The sequence below is a fragment of the Saccopteryx leptura genome, chromosome 2, assembly GCF_036850995.1.
Source record: "Saccopteryx leptura isolate mSacLep1 chromosome 2, mSacLep1_pri_phased_curated, whole genome shotgun sequence".
NCBI classification, from domain to species: Eukaryota; Metazoa; Chordata; class Mammalia; order Chiroptera; family Emballonuridae; genus Saccopteryx; species Saccopteryx leptura.
Window position 1 is genome coordinate 357,252,302 of NC_089504.1, and position 17,824 is coordinate 357,270,125.

Below are 17,824 nucleotides of genomic sequence, written 5' to 3' on the forward strand. Positions count from 1 at the left end.
GACTTATCCCCCACGCGTGCACAGATGGGAGCCCTCCTGCTGAGGCAGGGGAGAGAAGTGGGGAGTGCAGCCGGGGAAAACTCCAGGGGAACAGCCACTTGCCTGTTCATGGAGGACACTGAACAGCGTGCCGACCGTGACGCGCTCATACACCAGGCGGGTCTTGTCCAGGCCCTGGGACAGGCACACCGCCATCAGCTGCAGCAGGTGGGGGTGCCGCAGCTTGCTACAAAGAAAGCTTCGGGTGAGGCAGAAGGAAGAAGGACATGATGAAAAAATCGGTGCTTTCCTTTCTTCTAGGCCGCTTGAATACATTCTACACAAATACCACTTCACACACGTTTTTCTAAAAAAAAACAACGGTGTGTGGATGGGGTGGGGAGGGCTCTGTTCGTAGAATCTGAGCTGTCTCACTGATGAGACCTTTAGGGCGAAGTCGTCAAGGACAATGTTACTAAGAGCTCCTGAGCAAGCACTTCACATAAATCACCTCCATCCTAACAATCCCCTGCAGAATGTATCATTATAGTCGTTTCAGAGGTGAGACAATGGCCTGCTCAAGATCACACACCCCACTCAGTCTCATGCCAAAGTCCATGCTGGACTGATGAGCCCTCCAGCCTCCTTGGGTCCCTTGAGGCTGACTTCCCCAAAAAAGCCCCTTTGGCCTCTGACACACCTGCTGCTGGACTTTAGGGACCGTCTCAGGAAAGAGCTGGCTGAGCCAGGGTCCATCCCCAGGCCTCGGCAGCCCTGGAGCGAACCAAAGAGCTCTCGCCCAGCAAAAGCCTAAGATGCTGAGACCCACGGACCCCTTCCCCAGGCCTGAAGCACCGCAGGCGGGTCCTCAACAGCGGACAGCAGCTCCTCAGACGTGAGCATCCCATGCACAGCCATGTCAATGGAGCCAGGACAGCACAGAGCTGTCCCATGTGCCCCAGGGGGGTCTGGAGAAGGGGAGGCACAGGGCTGGGATCGGGCAGGCCAGCCAGAGGGCTGGAGGCAGGACCATCATAGCCAGGGCTACAGGGGTCAGAACTGACGCCCTCACCACCAACCTCACCCCTCAGGCTTTTCATTAACTCCTTTTCCTCCTTAACAAGGAGACTTTGGAAGTCAAACCAGACAACAGTCAGGAAACGCTGTGGCTCTGGGGGGTGGTCTCCATGCCGCAGGGAGCCCCGAGCAGCCTTGAGCCCGGACAGGCAGTGCCCTCGGGCCTCCCCCTCACCTGCTGTGCTCCTGCGCAGCGATGACCAGGTCAGCCAGCCGCAGCCTGCTCCAGTGCGGGGAGCTGGGTAGGCTCAGCTCCTTCACCGTGACCCTGCTCCCGTTCCACACCAGGCTGCAGGGCGGGAGGGGCCGGGCAGAGGCGTGAGCGAGCCCCAGGCCTCCGGGAGGAAACTCCAGCCGGGAACCAGCAGTGTCTGCACAGCACCTGCACTGTACCCGCTGGGTACCCCGTCCCCGCCCCCGTCCGGAAGCACCTTGAGGAACTTGGCACAGGTGGCGGGAAGTCACTAAAAGTTTTAAAGGAGGCAGCACCTCAACCGGGTTGTTTTAGAAAGACAACGGCACCAGCAGAGTGGAAAAGGGTGGGGCAGGGGTGGCCTGGAGAAGGGGAGGCCAGGTAGGAGGCAGGCTAGGTGAAGACAGTGATGACTTGGGCAGAGGCCACAGCAGTAGAGAGAGGAGGAAGGAACGTGATGACAAATTGGTGGCGTGGGCGGGAAAACAAGGAGCATATCTGCAGGGGACAGGGAGCCTCAGGAGCCTGGCAGAGGTCTTTTCAGAAGGGTATTTCTTCTAAGCAGGAAATCTCCAGGTTCAAGGAGTCCAAGGGACCGCGGCTAGGACAACTGTCCCCCCTCCAGGGGGGGCTTTTGTCACAGTCTAATCCTGTTACTGGCACCCCTGCTGCACTGGGCTGGGGCTGGTGAGGCTGCAGCCAGGACTGACCTCTGTGGGCGCCTCAGTGCCCTCTGACCTGTGTCCGAGGCCACAGTTGCCACTGTGCTGCCTCCAACCCTCTAGGAGCAGAGAGGTTAGCAACGGTCATGAGGAATCTTCCAGAGCAAGTTCTCAAGGGGGAGCCATTAGCAATGTCTGTAGACATTCCGGCTGTTACAGGCACAACTGGATGGGGCAGGGGAAAGAGGGCTGCTCCTGGCATCTGGAGCAGAGACCAGGGTGCTCCTAAGTATCACACAATGCACAGGACAGCCACCAGTAACAGACATCTGGCCAAATATGTCAACGGTGCCCAGGTGGAGAGCCCCTGATTCGGACACACGTCCTTCAGTGTTTCCTTGTGTGAGACTAGAAACCCTCCACACATAAGGAAGACACACACAGCTCACAGTCCCAAGGGACTGGATCAGAACCCCCAGGCCAGCCCCTGCTTACTTGGTCATGACCATGTAGGGACCACTGCAGAAAGAGAAGGCAGGTTCATCATCGGCTTGAATGACTTCCTTTTCTCCAATTATCGGAAAAGATCCGAGATAGGCCACCTGCGTCCCCCCTGGGAGATAAAACTGAAAGCAAAGCACAGCTTCAAATTGTGGGGGAAAAAAGAGAAAAAGTAAAATACCTCCAGAATCTTATCAGCCAGATAAAAGTAATGATGGTGGTTATTTACCAACCTGCCAAGCACCCTGGGGACATCATTCTTTAATCTATACTGTCTTTAATCTTTCTAGAAACCTGGCAGTTATAACAGTCTTCTTTTACTAGTGAGGAAACTGAGGCTCGTGGAAAGAGATCAGACACCTACCTGCCTGAAACAATGGGTGGGGGCTCAGGGGTCTCCAGTGGCCCCCACAGAACCCCGGCCTGTCCGTGTACAGCCAAAACGGACATTCCTCCCCCCCCTGCGCACCCCCAGGCTACCTTGGCAAAACCAACAGACTCAGGGCTGGGGGCTGAGCTGTCGTGTGGGCAAATGTCACCCAGCCACCCAGCAACATTTCCCAACTCTTTCTTTGATGGGCAGAACCAAGGATCCCAAAGATACTCTCCCTTTCAAAACATTTCTCAACTTAAAATTTCAATTCCTGCCTGACCAGGTGGTGGCACAGTGGATGGAGCATCAGACTGGGATGCGACAGGACCCAGGTTCGAGACCCCGAGGTCTCTAGCTTGAGTGCGGGCTCATCTGGCTTGAGCAAAAAGCTCGCCAGCTTGTGTTCAGGGTCGCTGGCTCGGGCAAGGGATTACTCAGTCTGCTGTAGCCCCCCAGTCAAGGTGCATATGAGAAAGCAATCAATGAACAACTAAGGTGTCGCAACGAGAAACTGATGATTGATGCTTCTCATCTCTCTCCGTTCCTGTCTGTCTGTCCCTATCTATCCCTCTCTCTGACTCTCTCTCTGTTCCTGTAAAAATTAACTTAAAAAAAATTTTTTTTAATTTCAATTCCTTAAAGGCTTCCCAACAACATTCATAAACTTGCAGGAGGGCAAGGTCAATCGTAAGTAAGGCCGGCGAGGTCAGCACAGCTCTCTGCCTCTCTTCAGGAGACCGTGTTTGGCACCTTCACTGGGAATTAAAGGATCATTTTCTAAATGCCCCAAATCTAGCTCAAGGTCATTCAAGGGCTCTCTGTAAGGTTTTCACCTTTTATTCATTAAGCAATGGTACTTGTCCTACATAGCAGTGAAGAAGGAAAAACAGCGCTTTGGAGAGGACAAGAAAGAGGAGTTGGACAAAGGTGAGGGACACAGATCCAGAACCAGGGCCCGGTGACTCCCAGTTAGTCCTGCAAACACTGGCCGTCATTGAACGCCTCTTACCTTCCCAAAGCCAAAGCTGTAGATATTTTGGGCAGAAATGACTCCAGCTTTATGCGGTCGGTTAGGAGAGCCAATAGGGCTTCTAAAAATATTTAAAAGAGGAAAAAATAAGGAATAACCACCCATATCCAGAGGCACAATGATAAACCAAGTTTTCAGACTGTATAGTGGGTTTTGTCTTTACTCCTTGACTTATCATGGAACTAAGGATGATCTAATGGCCAGGCTCTCCGAGGGCCCCTACAATTCTCATCTCCTGGTATTCATGCCCTTGTGTAGCCCCACAGCTGAGATAGGGCTCAGCTGTTAACCCAACAGGATACTGCAGAAGTGACAGAGTGGTGTGACCTCCAAGGCTAAATCCACCAGGACTTCTGCCCTGACCCCTCTGAGGTCACCTGCTCTGGAGGAGGCCAGCTGCCATATTATGAAGACACTCCAGCAGCCCACTGGGTAAGCCCACACCCAGCCACTGTGGAGTGCGCCATCTTGGAACTGGATCCTCCAGCCCCAGTCGAGTCTTCAGATGATGACAGCCCTAGCTGACATCTCTCCTACAACTTCAAAAGAAACCCTGAGCTAGAACCACGCAGCGAGACCATTTCCTGATTCCTGACCAACAGAAATGATGTGAAATACAAATGTTCATTGTTGTTTGAAACTGCTAAATCGGGAAGTGGAGGTGACTCGTTATGCAGCAACAGATAATGAATGCAGACAGTAAAAGCTGGGAGGAATCATAAAGCTTATCTTGTCCAATTGTCTCATTTTACAGATGTGGAAAGTGGATCCAGAAAGGGGAAAACTGCTTGCCTGGGGTCTCAGAGCAGAGGCAGACACTAGTCCTGGGACCTGTTAGTAGGAGTTTGGTCTGCCAAGATCCAAACACTGGCAGGCCAGGCAGTGTCACAGGGGGGAGGGGTTAGACCAAGCACAGGCACAGAGGCCAGATGAGGGGTTTAGGACTTTCTCCTGATAGTTAATGGAAAGACCCTGAAGCGTTTTTAGCAAAGGGTGGCACAACTCAATTTCCATTTTTTTTTTTTTGTATTTTTCTGAAGCTGGAAACGGGGAGAGACAGTCAGACAGACTCCCGCATGTGCCCGACCGGGATCCACCCGGCACACCCACCAGGGGCAACGCTCTGCCCACCAGGGGGCGATGCTCTGCCCCTCCGGGGCGTCGCTCTGCCGCGACCAGAGCCACTCTAGTGCCTGGGGCAGAGGCCAAGGAGCCATCCCCAGCGCCTGGGCCATCTTTGCTCCAATGGAGCCTCGGCTGCGGGAGGGGAAGAGAGAGACAGAGAGGAAGGAGGGGGGGTGGAGAAGCAAATGGGCGCTTCTCCTATGTGCCCTGGCCGGGAATCGAACCCGGGTCCCCCGCACGCCAGGCCAACGCTCTACCGCTGAGCCAACCGGCCAGGGCCCCCAATTTCCATTTTTAACAGGTTTTTCTGGGTAAAGAACTCAGACCAGTTAGAGTAGCAGCAGGGAGGCAGTCAGAGTAACTAGTCCTTGGGGGACTCTCTCTCGAACTCATCTCGCCTAAGAAGCCAGGGCATCCAGGCCATCAGAGGGAAACCAGGACTCAATGTGCATGGAAGGACAGGCTGGGGAAGCCTTCAAGAGTGTGACAAGTCTAGCCACCCTGATTACAGAAAGAGATGCCATCAGAAAAAATCAAAATGAAACGGATTCTCTGAATACAAACCTAAGTACGGAGAATTTAAAGTACAGTGGTACCCTGAGATATGAGCAGACCGACATACAATTTTTTTTTTAAGATATGAGCTGCGACTCAGTCCGTATTTTTGTTCGAGATGCGAGCAAAATTACGAGATACGAGTTGTGATTCGGGAAGCTGCCGCTAGTTGGTGCACGGGTCCAGTATCAGCAGCACAACACCAATATCCCGTTCTTTCTCATGTGTTACCCGCAGAATCAAGTCAAATCTCATGCGTTGTACTCATTCTTGCATCATTTTTGCATTTTTTACTAACTTTTTTGTGTGCTATCATGGGGCCGAAGAAAGTGAGTATAAAGGACAGTGGTGAGAAGTCGAGAATGATGTCAATAGAAGTAAAGCAAGAAATAATAGAAAGGCCTGACCGGGCGGTGGCGCAGTGAATAGAGCATTGGACTGGGATGCGGAGGACCCAGGTTCGAGATTCCGAGGTCACCAGCTTGAGCATGGGTGTATCTGGTTTGAGCAAAGCTCACCAGCTTGGACCCAAGATTGCTGGTTTGAGCATGGAGTTCTTCAGTCTGCTGTAGCCCCACGGTCAAGGCACATATGAGAAAGCAATCAATGAACAACTAAGGTGTTGCAACGAAAACTGATGATTGATGCTTCTCATCTCTCTGTGATCCTGTTTGTCCCTATCTAGCCCTCTCTCTGACTCTCACTTTGTCTCTGTAAAAAAAAGAAAAGAAAGAAATAATAGAAAGACATGAGCGTGGTATAGAGTGATTGAACTGGCAAGGCTGTACGACCGCAATCCAGCTACAATTTGTACCATCCTTAAACAAAAGGATGCCATCAAAAGTGCAAATCCAGCCCTGGCCGGTTGGCTCAGCAGTGGAGCGTCAGCCTGGCGTGTGGGGGACCTGGGTTCGATTCCCGGCCAGGGCACATAAGAGAGGCGCCCATTTGCTTCTCCACCCCCCCTCCTTCCTCTCTGTCTCTCTTCCCCTCCCGCAGCCGGGGTTCCATTGGAGCAGGGATGGCCCGGGCGCTGGGGATGGCTCCTTGGCCTCTGCCCCAGGCGCTAGAGTGGCTCTGGTCACGGCAGAGCGACGCCCCGGAGGGGCAGAGCATCACCCCCTGGTGGGCAGAGCGTTGCCCCTGGTGGGCGTGCCGGGTGGATCCCGGTCAGGCACATGTGGGAGTCTGTCTGACTGTCTCTCCCTGTTTCCAGCTTTCCAGCTTCAGGGGGAAAAAAAAAAAAAAAAAAGCGCAAATCCAGAGAAAGGAACTACAATTCTGTCCCAATTAAGGACAAATATCCAAAAAAAAAAAAAAAAAGCCTGACCTCTGGTGGCGCAGTGGATAAAGCGTCAACCTGGAAATGCTGAGATCACCAGTTCGAAACCCTGGGCTTGCCTGGTCAAGGCACATATGGGAGTTGATGCTTCCTGCTCCTCCTCCCCCCTTCTCTCTCTCTGTTTTTCTCTCTCTCCTCTCTAAAAATGAATAAATTAAAAAAATTAAAAAAAAAAAAAGGACAAATATCCATGAAGAAATGAAGCAGCTTTTGCTGGTGTGGGTGAAAGAGAAAGAGCTGGCAGGAGATACAGTGACGAAGACTGTAATATGTGAAAAGGCACGAATTATTTATGGCGACTTGAAGAAGAAAGAACCATCAACCTCAAAAGAGGCAGCTGAAGATACATTTAAGGCAAGTCACGGCTGGTTAGAAAATTTTTTTTTTTTTTTTTTTTTTTTTCATTTTTCTGAAGCTGGAAACAGGGAGAGACAGTCAGACAGACTCCCGCATGCGCCCGACCGGGATCCACCCGGCACGCCCACCAGGGGCGGTGCTCTGCCCCCCAGGGGGCGATGCTCTGCCCATCCTGGGCGTCGCCATATTGCGACCAGAGCCACTCTAGCGCCTGAGGCAGAGGCCACAGAGCCATGCCCAGCGCCCGGGCCATCTTTGCTCCAATGGAGCCTTGGCTGCGGGAGGGGAAGAGAGAGGCAGAGAGGAAAGCGCGGCGGAGGGGTGGAGAAGCAAATGGGCGCTTCTCCTATGTGCCCTGGCCAGGAATCGAACCCGGGTCCTCCGCACGCTAGGCCGACGCTCTACCGCTGAGCCAACCAGCCAGGGCTTGGTTAGAAAATTTCAAGAAGAGATCTGGCATCCACTTGGTGGTGAGGCATGGTGGAGCTGTGAGTGCTGACGTTAAGACAGCTGAGGGGAACATCGCACATTTTGCTGTGCTTATTGCAAAGGAAGGCTACATCCCCCAACAAGTGTTCAACTGTGACGAAACAGGATTGTTTTGGGAAAAAATGCCCCAGAGGACTTTCATCACCGCAGAGGAGAAGAAGCTGCCAGGCCATAAACCCATGAAGGACCCTTTGCATTGTGTGCAAATGCTAGCGGTGACTATAAAGTAAAGCCACTGCTAGTGTATCGTTCTGAAGATCCTCAAGCCTTTAAGACACAAGATTCTTAAAAAAAACTGCACATTATGTGGTGTGCCAATGCTAGGGCATGGGTTACGCAGTAGTTTTTTTGGGTTTTTTTACAGAGACAGAGAGAGAGAGTCAGAGAGAGGGATAGATAGGGACAGACAGACAGGAATGGAGAGAGATGAGAAGCATCAATCATCAGTTTTTCGTTGCAACACCTTAGTTGTTCATTGATTGCTTTATCATATGTGCCTTGACCGTGGGCCTTCAGCAGACTGAGTAACCCCTTGCTTGAGCCAGCGATCTTGGGTCCAAGCTGGTGAGCTTTTTGCTCAAGCCAGATGAGACCGCGCTCAAGCTGGCGACCTTGGGGTCTCGAACTTGGGTCCTTCCACATTCCAGTCCGACACTCTATCCACTGCGCCACCGCCTGGTCAGGCAGCACGGTAGTTTTTTATTGAATGGGTAAATCTCGTCTTTGGTCCTGCAGTGAAGAAATATCTTTAAGAAAATAAACTCCCGCCTGAGTTTATTATCTATCGCTCTCTCTGACTCTCTCTCTGTCCCTGTAAAATAATTAAATTAAATTTAAAAAATTTAAAAAAAGAAAATAAACTCCTGATGAAAGCATTACTAATTCTTGAAAATGCTCCAGCCCACCCACCTGGTCTTGAAGATGACATTCTCGATGAATTCAAATTCATGAAAGTCCTCTACCTCCCACCCAACACGACTTCAATTTTGCAACCTATGGATAAGCAGGTCATTTCCAACTTTAAAAAGCTTTACACAAAGCACTTGTTCTGCCGCTGCTTTGAGGTGACTGAGAATACAATTATAACCCTTCGAGAGTTTTGGAAAGATCACCACAACATCGTGATATGTTTACGCATTATTGACTTGGCATGGCAAGAGGTTACAAGAAGAACCTTGAACTCGGCATGGAAAAAGTCATGGCCTGATGTTGTTGCAGATAGGGACTTCGAAGGATTCGAACCAGAGACCAAGACCGAGGTAGAAGCACTGGAGGTGATTGTGTCCCTCGGGAAGTCGATAGGTCTGGAGGTAGATGAGGGTGACATAAATGAGCTCGTCAAGGAACACGAGGAGGAATTCTCAACTGAGGAGTTGAAGGAGCTACAGATGATGCAACATAGGGAGCTTCTGCAAGAGATTAGTAGTGAGGAGGAAGTAGAGTCCGAGGAAGTGATTTCTACAAGTGAAATTAAAGACAGGCTGGCAATGTGGGAGAAGCTTTCAAGTTTCATTGAAAAGAAACACCCAGAAAAAGTTTCAATTGGTCGTGCTTCAGCATTTTTTAATGACACTTGTTTGTCACATTTCTGTAACATTTTAAAAGGCAGGCAAAAGCAAACCTCTCTAGATAGATTTTTATTCAAAAGTCCTGCAAGTAAAAGTGCCAAAAGTGCAGCCAAAAAGGCAAAAACGGTTTGGGGATGTTTCACAGGGCTGAAACGGATTAAATCTATTTCAGTTATTTTAAATGGGAGAAAGTTGTTTGATATACGAGTTGACTGACTTACGAGCTCGGTTACGCAACGAATTAAACTCGTATCTCAAGGTACCACTGTAACTCGGAGCCGGGGCCACCTCCTGCAGCTGCCCACCCAGCTAGCAGCAAGCCTCTCACACTGGCTTAAAATAGCCTGAGGAACTGTCAATTAAACATCTGTGGTCTTTTGCAATCTTAGCAATAAAGAAACATACTTTCCATAGTTCCAAGATGTCCAAAAAAAAAAAAAAGCCACCCAGAGGCTCTGAGAACGGGTGTTCTGCTAAGCTGCCCAGATGGAAAAGCTCCGCCTCTGCTGAGCACAGGTGGCTCCCATGGGGCCCAGAACCCATCCCTTGACATTCCTGAAAGGGAGCACAACCGAAGTGCTCCCCTGGCCATCCTTTTCCAGTGGCCACATCTTCTCCTTCTGAGCCCATCCCTGTGGGCAGGCCAGATGTTGGAAAGGAACCCTGTGGCCCTCACTGTAGGGGTCCCGTGAGGGAGGCTGGGGAGATCCCGCTCTGCTGGAGGCAGCACTCACCCGGGCATGAGGCCCCCAAACCGGGGCAGGCTGCTGCAGACCAGCCGCTGCGGGGAGTCGATCTTCAGGAGGTCCAGGGAGGAGCCCTGGATGATGGCCTGCATGTGCGCGGTGCAGCGCTGCATGAACTCCAGCATCTGCAACAGCACAGGTGCGCAGTGAGGCGCCGCCCCGCCCCTGCCCCGTCCCCTCCAGCCCCTAGGTGGCACTGTGGTCTGAGGGGCCGGGAGCCCTAGACAGGAAAGGGAGGGGCCCAAGTGATTTTCTACAGCTATGGTATGGAATGTTTTCAGGGAGATGATTTGGCGATAATTTCCTCCAATCCCCTCCCTCAACAGATGAAGAAACTGAGGCAGGAAGAGGGAAATGATTTGGCCATGCTACCAAGCAGGAGAGCCAGAGGGAGGGAAGTGGAGAAGAAAACTCTGCCCGCCTTCCCCCTTCACCCCATGAGCCCAGCACACACGCAATGAGGCCCCACATTTAGGTCAGTCAGTCCTCATAACACATCACACCTGCCAGCGTGTGGCCTCGGGAAAACTACTTCATGTCAGTGGGCCTGTTTCCCCATCTGTAAAATGCAGTTAATAATAGTATCTCCCTGGGAGGACTGTGGCGAAGATAAAATGAGTTCATATTTAACTAATTCAATTATAATGTCTGACACTAAGTGCTACTTCCAATCAGACAGTCACAGCTGTTCTCCTTCCCCACTGAAGGGAAGACCAGAAAGGTTCACTAGACTTGCCTGAGGCTCTACATCTGGTTAACTTGTTTCAGCTTGGGCCTGTGTGACCGGTGCCAATAGCAAGCCCCGTGTTGTCCCCAGGAGCAGTGTCCGACCCCTGTCCAGCCTCCCAGCCCAGTGCGCTGCCTGCCAGGGGTGTGACTGCAGGTAGGTCCAGGCTCACCACAGTACTGCGCTCCTTCCCTGCAGTAAGGGCCCAGGTCTGTGGCTTCTGACCCTTCTCATCGTGGAGTCGAAGGTCACCCCCTGCATCCAACAGTTTGCTGAGGATCCACTGATTGCCTGAAAACGCTCCTGCGTGGACAGGGGTGCTCCCATCAAAGCAGCGGCTGTAGGGGGATACAATGCATGTCTATGGCAACACTCCTCCCTCCCACTGAGCAGGGGAATTCAGTGGGTGACATGGGCTCTCTTTCTACAGAGGCGACCTTTAGTGACAAGGAATATAATTATTCCATTTGGAAAGCCCCTGGTCTGTGCCGGCACGAGCATTATACACATCCCCTCTCACCACTACCCTTCAATGCACCATTTCCCAAGGTGCAGATAAAGTACAGAAGAGCACTGAGCCACACAGCCAGGTACGGGGCTGGCTCCAAATTGGTGTTATGCCCCCACTAACCCAACACTGGCTGCCCTGAAATAATGTCTTCCGGTTTGCTACATCCTGGGGTCAGGATGGTGAAGCCCCGCCTAATCAAAGATCATTTCTCTCATGCGAGAACATCTCTGTCTCCCAACTCCCATGGTAGAGACCCCCAAACTTTGGTTGGCATCAGCAATCTGTCAAGAATCTACAGCTCAGAAAAACTGAACAGCCTAACCTGTGGTGGCACAGTATATAAAAGGGTTGACCTGGAGTGCTGAGGTCACCAGTTCGAAACCCTGGGCTTGCCATGATCAAGGCACATATGGGAAGCAATTACTACAAGTTGATGCTTCCCGCTTCTTCCCCCACCCCTCTCTCTAAAGACCAATAAATAAAATCTAAAAAGAAAAAACTTTTGAACCAAAGCCAATAAACTATCTTGGCCTTTACTGTGTTCAAATTACAGTGAGAACCTGACCAGGCAGTGACGCAGTAGGTAGAGCATTGACCTGAAATGCTAAGGTCTCAGGTTTGAAACCTGGATGGAGCTCACCAGCTTGAGTGCAGGGTTGCTGGTTTGAACGTAGGATCATCAACATGAACCCATGGTTGATGGTTTGAAGCCCAAGGTCGCTGGCTTGAGCAAGGGGTCACTGGCTCGGCTGGAAACCACTCCCACACCCCAACCCCCGTCAAAACACATATGAGAAGCAATCAATAAACAACTAAAGTGCCCCAACTACAAATTGATGCTTCTCATCTCTTTCCCTTCCTAGCTGTCTCTTGCTTAAAAAAAAAAAAAAAAAAAAATTCTAGATGCAAACACAGCAAAATGGTCATTGTATTATCTCTGGGTTACAGAATTATTCTCATACTGATTGGCTTTTTTCCTTTTTGCTTTTCCCAACTTCCAAGTTTTCTCCCACTAAGCAAGCAATCTTTTAAAAAACAGAAGAAAAAACCCAGAAAAATAAAGCTTCCTGCCATCAATATGGCTAGTTTTTAAGCACATAAATAGGACCTCCTGATGTAATATGGGAAAGCTACTCTATGACTGTTATGAGTTTTCAGATTCTGGCATTCTTGTGAAAATCAGGTGGAATCATTTAAGTGCTCAAAACTCATTTCTGGGTCTGTCCGATGTCAACTGTAAAAATACATGCTGTCCCCTCCCTGTCAAGGATGTAGTTGTAAAGATCTAGATTGCTCAGTGCCTGGGAAGACCTTGGAAAAGACAAAAGTGTTACACACAGAAAAGGGGAAACATTCATTACATTGTGTTGCTTCTCCACATTAAAATTTGGAACTGTTCATCACAGATTCTTTTAAATCACAACTAGGCAAAAACCATCCTTTCATAAAGTGATGCCAAGTATATTAACTGGTAAAAACTTGATTGTGGGATATATTAAACTACTTAAATGAATCATACAAATAATAACCTGGGGTGGAATTATTAATGACTAACGAATGAATGCCTACTAAGTTTCATTTATTTCATAGGGCCTAGTAAAACTTTTTATTAGCAGGTATGTTTTCAACACATACAACTGTGTAAAGCAGCAATTTTCAGCCTTTTCCATCTCATTGCACACATAAGTACTAAAAATCTGTGGCACACCAAAAATATATATATTTTTTGTCAGTCTGACCAAAAAAAAAAAATTGGTCTAATTTTGATTTATTCACACCAAATGGCTATTGCTGTGTTGGCTATTTTGGGTTTTTTGTTTGTTTGACAATCTAAGGGAAAAGAGGTCACTGCCCCTGATTCTACAGTCAGATATTGCATGTTTTAAAAAATCTTGTGGTACCAGTGTACCACAAATCACTGATATGTTAGTAAAGTTACTTTAGTATCATCAGTTTCCAAATGCCCACATCATTTTAACAGCATACACTAATTTCCTAGATAGCAATATTATTGCACTTACTGGTTTGGATGTGATCCATAATCCACCAGAATATAAACTAATTTTGTAAGGCCCAACAATGCTGCAATGAAAAGCGGTGTCTGACCCAGGGAGTTAACTGCATCAACATAAACTCCTGCAAAGCAAATACCAGAATTAATGCAAATAACAGGACACTTCCTGAGATAAAACTAAAAAAAATAAAACTAGGAAAAAATTATAATTCCTTTATACAGCACTGCCTCGTATTACTACTGCAAACTGCTTCTTAAAAAAAACAATGACCTTTATTGCACACACAGAAAAAAGAAGGCTACACGGAGTAACCAAAAGAAAATCACATTAGCCTTTACCAGACACGTGGTTTGGCACTGGGAAGGAAAAGATCAATTGATTAAGAAAGTTACACTGTATTACAAAGGTTCTTATTGGTTATACACCTAAAACAGGACATAATAAACATCCAAATGAGTCGGCCCTCTCTGTTACTTGAAGCTTAAATAACCTAAAAATAACTTTGCAAAATCACATGTACAATGTTACTAACCCCCAACTAAAATTCACCATTTATTCTCCCTTTTTCAACTTCAAGTCAAGAGAAACCACTCAGACTGCGTTCTCTCCCTCTTACTCTCCCAAAGGAAGAGAAGAACGATCATCAATGGCAAAAGGCAGTTGCACAAGCAACACCAAGAGCCGGCTTCACGCTCAGGAGAGAACACTACAACTCCTCCTCGTGGTTTCGGGTACTCTACACGATCAGAGAAACTTCTCTAGTAACAAACTATAGAAATGATCCCTGAAAGTATAGTCTTAACCTCTCCGTCTCTGCTTTTCCGAACTCTACAAAAACCACACACGTTTTACTGATGGTGAATTTTTCTAATAGTACTCTTTTATTCACATGTATACTAACGTGTGAATTCTAAACCATTTTTCGTTCACAAAGCTCAGTAAAGCATTTTGAATGCTCTTGCGGTTCCGAAGACAGTGCAAGCTGTCGCTTAATTAACATAAAATTGCCAAACAGCCAATCATACACCAGTGATTTCCAATCCTGCCCTGCTTCTCGCGGCCGTTCCGCAGCGTTAAATTTACGTAAACGCTGACGACTACAACGTGCGCGGGCGTTAGGACAAGCCTCATTTAGACCAATTCGTGGAAGCGGAGATCTTTCACCAGAAATACGTGACAGTGACGACCCAAAACCAAACTCCGTGACACTTGCAAAGCGAGCCCTATTTTTACATTTTGTCCTGTGATTAAAGTACCAGACATATACTTGTTCTTTCGGACCCCCCCCCCCAAATCAAGGGATTTTATGTACATAAAAATTGTGAATTGTGTTTAAACAACCAGAACAATACATCTGTTAAAGAAAAAAACATAGATCCAAAAATGGTGCCATCCTGGCTACAATACCAAACCAAGATTTAATACCTGATCTAACTGCAGATTTAACTTCTCCCAGAAATATAATTTTAACCTGTCTGTAATTTCGTAGTCAAGCACCAGTAGCAATCTGTCATAGCAGTCTCCATCCCCCATATAAAGACGAGGCAATGTACATGATTTAAAAACCTTTCCTTTCTCTTTCCCCCAAGAAAACATGTCCCAGCCCCAAAAATGACCCTTTCTTTTCTTGCATTAATAGCTCCCTTGCTCCACCCTCCTTCCTATAAAAATCTCCTTCTATTTTGTACCCCTCCAAGTGTCCTTCTAGTTTGGAGATGAGCTGGTTCCCAATTCATGAATCGGTTAATAAAGCCAATTAGATCTTCAGATTTACGTGGTTGAATTTTGTTGTTTTTTATTTTTAACAAATCATTCCCCTGCTTAAAACTTCCTAGCTTCCCAGCTCTTGGACTAAACATAGAACTTCTCTAAATAACTTATAAGGTCCTACATATCTGTCTCCCCCGCCAGACTATCTCACTAACCTGTGAGGTGGGCACTGTCCAATTGATTTATCTTCAGCGCCTGGTAAATTTATCCGTGAAAGCTAGCCAGAGAGTAAGGAAGATTAGCACCAGTGTGGAAGACAATTCTCCATGAAGTACTCCTATTTCTGCATATTATGGAGTGAGTCAGTAACTACCCTTTGCTAGACTCTTTTTGAAGACCTTTGTATGCCAAACTTTGGGAGAGACAGAATCTATCGTTAGAGAAAAGTGCAGGCATGCTTACTGTCTAGTACATAAAGACAATGTCTCCATCTGAAGCTAAGGGTATTCAGTCTATTATAAAAGATTCAGGTTGAGTTCCCCTAAATTCTGAGTACTACTACTACAAAAGAATCCACTATATGTGCAGTGTTATATATAGTTCTTTCCATAGCTCTGTAGGAATTGGGATTTGAGGAACAAGCATCCAACATACTAATGTTCTAATATTCTAGCCAGCTAATACTCTACTGCTGTTGTTCAATTCTGAAGCAGGAATCTCATCTTCTACCTGCATCGATAAACCTATATAACAGGGTAACCTGTTAAAATCACAGACTATTCATAATTCTTGACAGGAAGGGAACACGGTCAAGGGAAGCAGACTAGTTAATCCCTGGGGTTCATGAAGTAAATATATTAAATCAACCATGACCTCTAATGACTTCTCTAGGGATCAGGAAGCACTTAGGAAGGCACTAAACGACTCTTGAGAGGATACAGGTGGACGCTAGAGATAAAAATAGGCTGAAAACCACTGTTCTCAAAACACAAACACCAGCTCTTTGATGATTTCCTAGTAGAAAACACTTATTCATTCTTTCAATCCCAGTATTTCTTTTTTTTTTTTAATTCAGTAGAGGAGGGGAGGCAGAGAGACAGACACCCACACGCACCCCAACTGGGATCCACCCGGCAAGCCCACTAGGGGGCAATGCTCTGCCCATTAGGAGCTGTGTTGCTCCTTTGCAACTGGAGTCATTTTTAAGTGCCTGAGGTGGAGGCCATGGAGTCATCCTCAGTGCTCAGAGCCAATTTGCTCCAATCGAGCCATGGCTGCAGAAGGGGAGGAGAAGAGAGAAAGAGAGAGAGAGAAGCGAGAGGGGTTGGGGAGACACAGATGGGCGCTTCTCCTGTGTGCCCTGACCAGGAATCGAACCCAAGACATCCACACGCAGGGCCAGGCCGACGCTCTACCACTGAGCCAACCGAACAGGACAACCCCAATATTCTTTATCAACTTTTACCCTCACCCTTCTGTAAACTATATATGTAAAATGTTACCTATTCTACAACCACCAATGTAAAAGAAGTGTGCATCTCTCACCATTTCGCTTATCTAATTCTAGAGATTTCCCGATTTTCACATAACTTTTTACATCTTCTCCTTTGATTCTATTGTATAAAATAAACTGCAGGCCCTGAACAGGTTGCTTAGTTGATTAGAGCATTGTCCTGGTACACCAAGGTTGCAGGTTTGATCCCGGTCAGGGGACATGCAGGAATCAAACTATGAATGTATAAATAAGTGAATCAACAAATCAACATTTCTCTCTAATCAATAAAATAAAAAAGCCTGACCAGGCGGTGGCGCAGTGGATAGAGCATCAGACTGGGATGCCAAGGACCCAGGTTTGAGACCCCGAAGTTGCCACCTTGAGAGTGGGCTCATCTGGTTTGAGCAAAAAGCTCACCAGCTTGGACCCAAGGTCGCTACTCAAGCAAGGGGTTACTCGGTCTGCTGAAGGGCCGCGGTCAAGGCACATATGAGAAAGCAATCAATGAACAACTAAAGTGTTGCAATGTGCAACAAAAAATTAATGATTGATGCTTCTCATCTCTCCGTTCCTGTCTTCTGTCCTTGTCTATCCCTCTCTCTGACTCTCTCTGTCTCTGTAAAAAATTAATTAATAAATTAATTAAATAAACTACAAAAACAACTGCTATTCCTTCAAGCATTTTCTCAATCCTTTGCAATTTTGCTTTCAGGGATGAACTCTAAACTGTTGTAAAGTGCCAAAAGCTACAGAATTAATAATACAGAATTAATTTTAGGAAGTTTAAAGAACATTTTATTAGTTTGGACTAGGCATGTGTGATTTCTATGCTTGTGTCATTAGCATCAAAACTAAGATGGCCAATGGCATCGTGTTGTAAATGCAGAAGAGGAAGACTTGGATTCCCTGACCTTTCCCCATACCTATGGGAGGAGGGGTGAATAGCTAGCCAGGTGCAGAAAAAGGGAGGATTAAGCAGGCCCTTTCCTCTCCCCTCTTTCTTTCTTTAATGGGCCATTTTGTAAGGTTGGTGGATAATAAGGGATGGTCACGTGGGGAACCTAGGCCCGAGAACTTTGGCTAGGACCGCCCACAGCCAAGCGTGCCAAAAGAAACTTCCTAGGAGTCCCTTGGAAAAAAAGCGACTGACTGTCAGCCAGTGAGATTTCACTACGTCATATTAGCCCGACTTCCCTAGAGGGACCCCTTTTTAATTTTACCCACGCGGTCTCTCAGTGCGCGACTTCCCTGGCCTCCATCTTACTTCGGGGCCAGGGAACCTTGCCGGGCGGGATGCGCGCTCTGTACTGAATAAGGCCTTTTTGTTATTCCACACTTGGTGGCTCCAAGCCCTCTTCCTTCCTTCTCG

The 17,824-nt window shown here is 47.8% G+C and overlaps 1 protein-coding gene and 1 non-coding gene across 2 annotated transcripts in view; both read right to left on the reverse strand.

Annotated features, from left to right (window-relative positions):
- The window catches only part of TEX14 (testis expressed 14, intercellular bridge forming factor), a 91,527-nt gene that overhangs the window by 54,071 nt on the left and 19,632 nt on the right, over positions 1-17,824 (reverse strand). Inside the window, exons 3-9 of the mRNA XM_066364718.1 lie at positions 13,257-13,371; positions 10,897-11,062; positions 9,986-10,122; positions 3,795-3,876; positions 2,407-2,537; positions 1,232-1,345; positions 103-226 (exon numbers count right to left, since the gene is read on the reverse strand). Of these exons, the coding sequence (XP_066220815.1) occupies positions 103-226; positions 1,232-1,345; positions 2,407-2,537; positions 3,795-3,876; positions 9,986-10,122; positions 10,897-11,062; positions 13,257-13,371 (869 nt within the window). The remainder of the gene's footprint in view (positions 1-102; positions 227-1,231; positions 1,346-2,406; positions 2,538-3,794; positions 3,877-9,985; positions 10,123-10,896; positions 11,063-13,256; positions 13,372-17,824) is intronic.
- LOC136396321 (small nucleolar RNA U3) lies at positions 13,837-14,050 on the reverse strand. The gene has a single exon (XR_010749660.1). It is a non-coding gene; the product is annotated as a small nucleolar RNA U3 (small nucleolar RNA).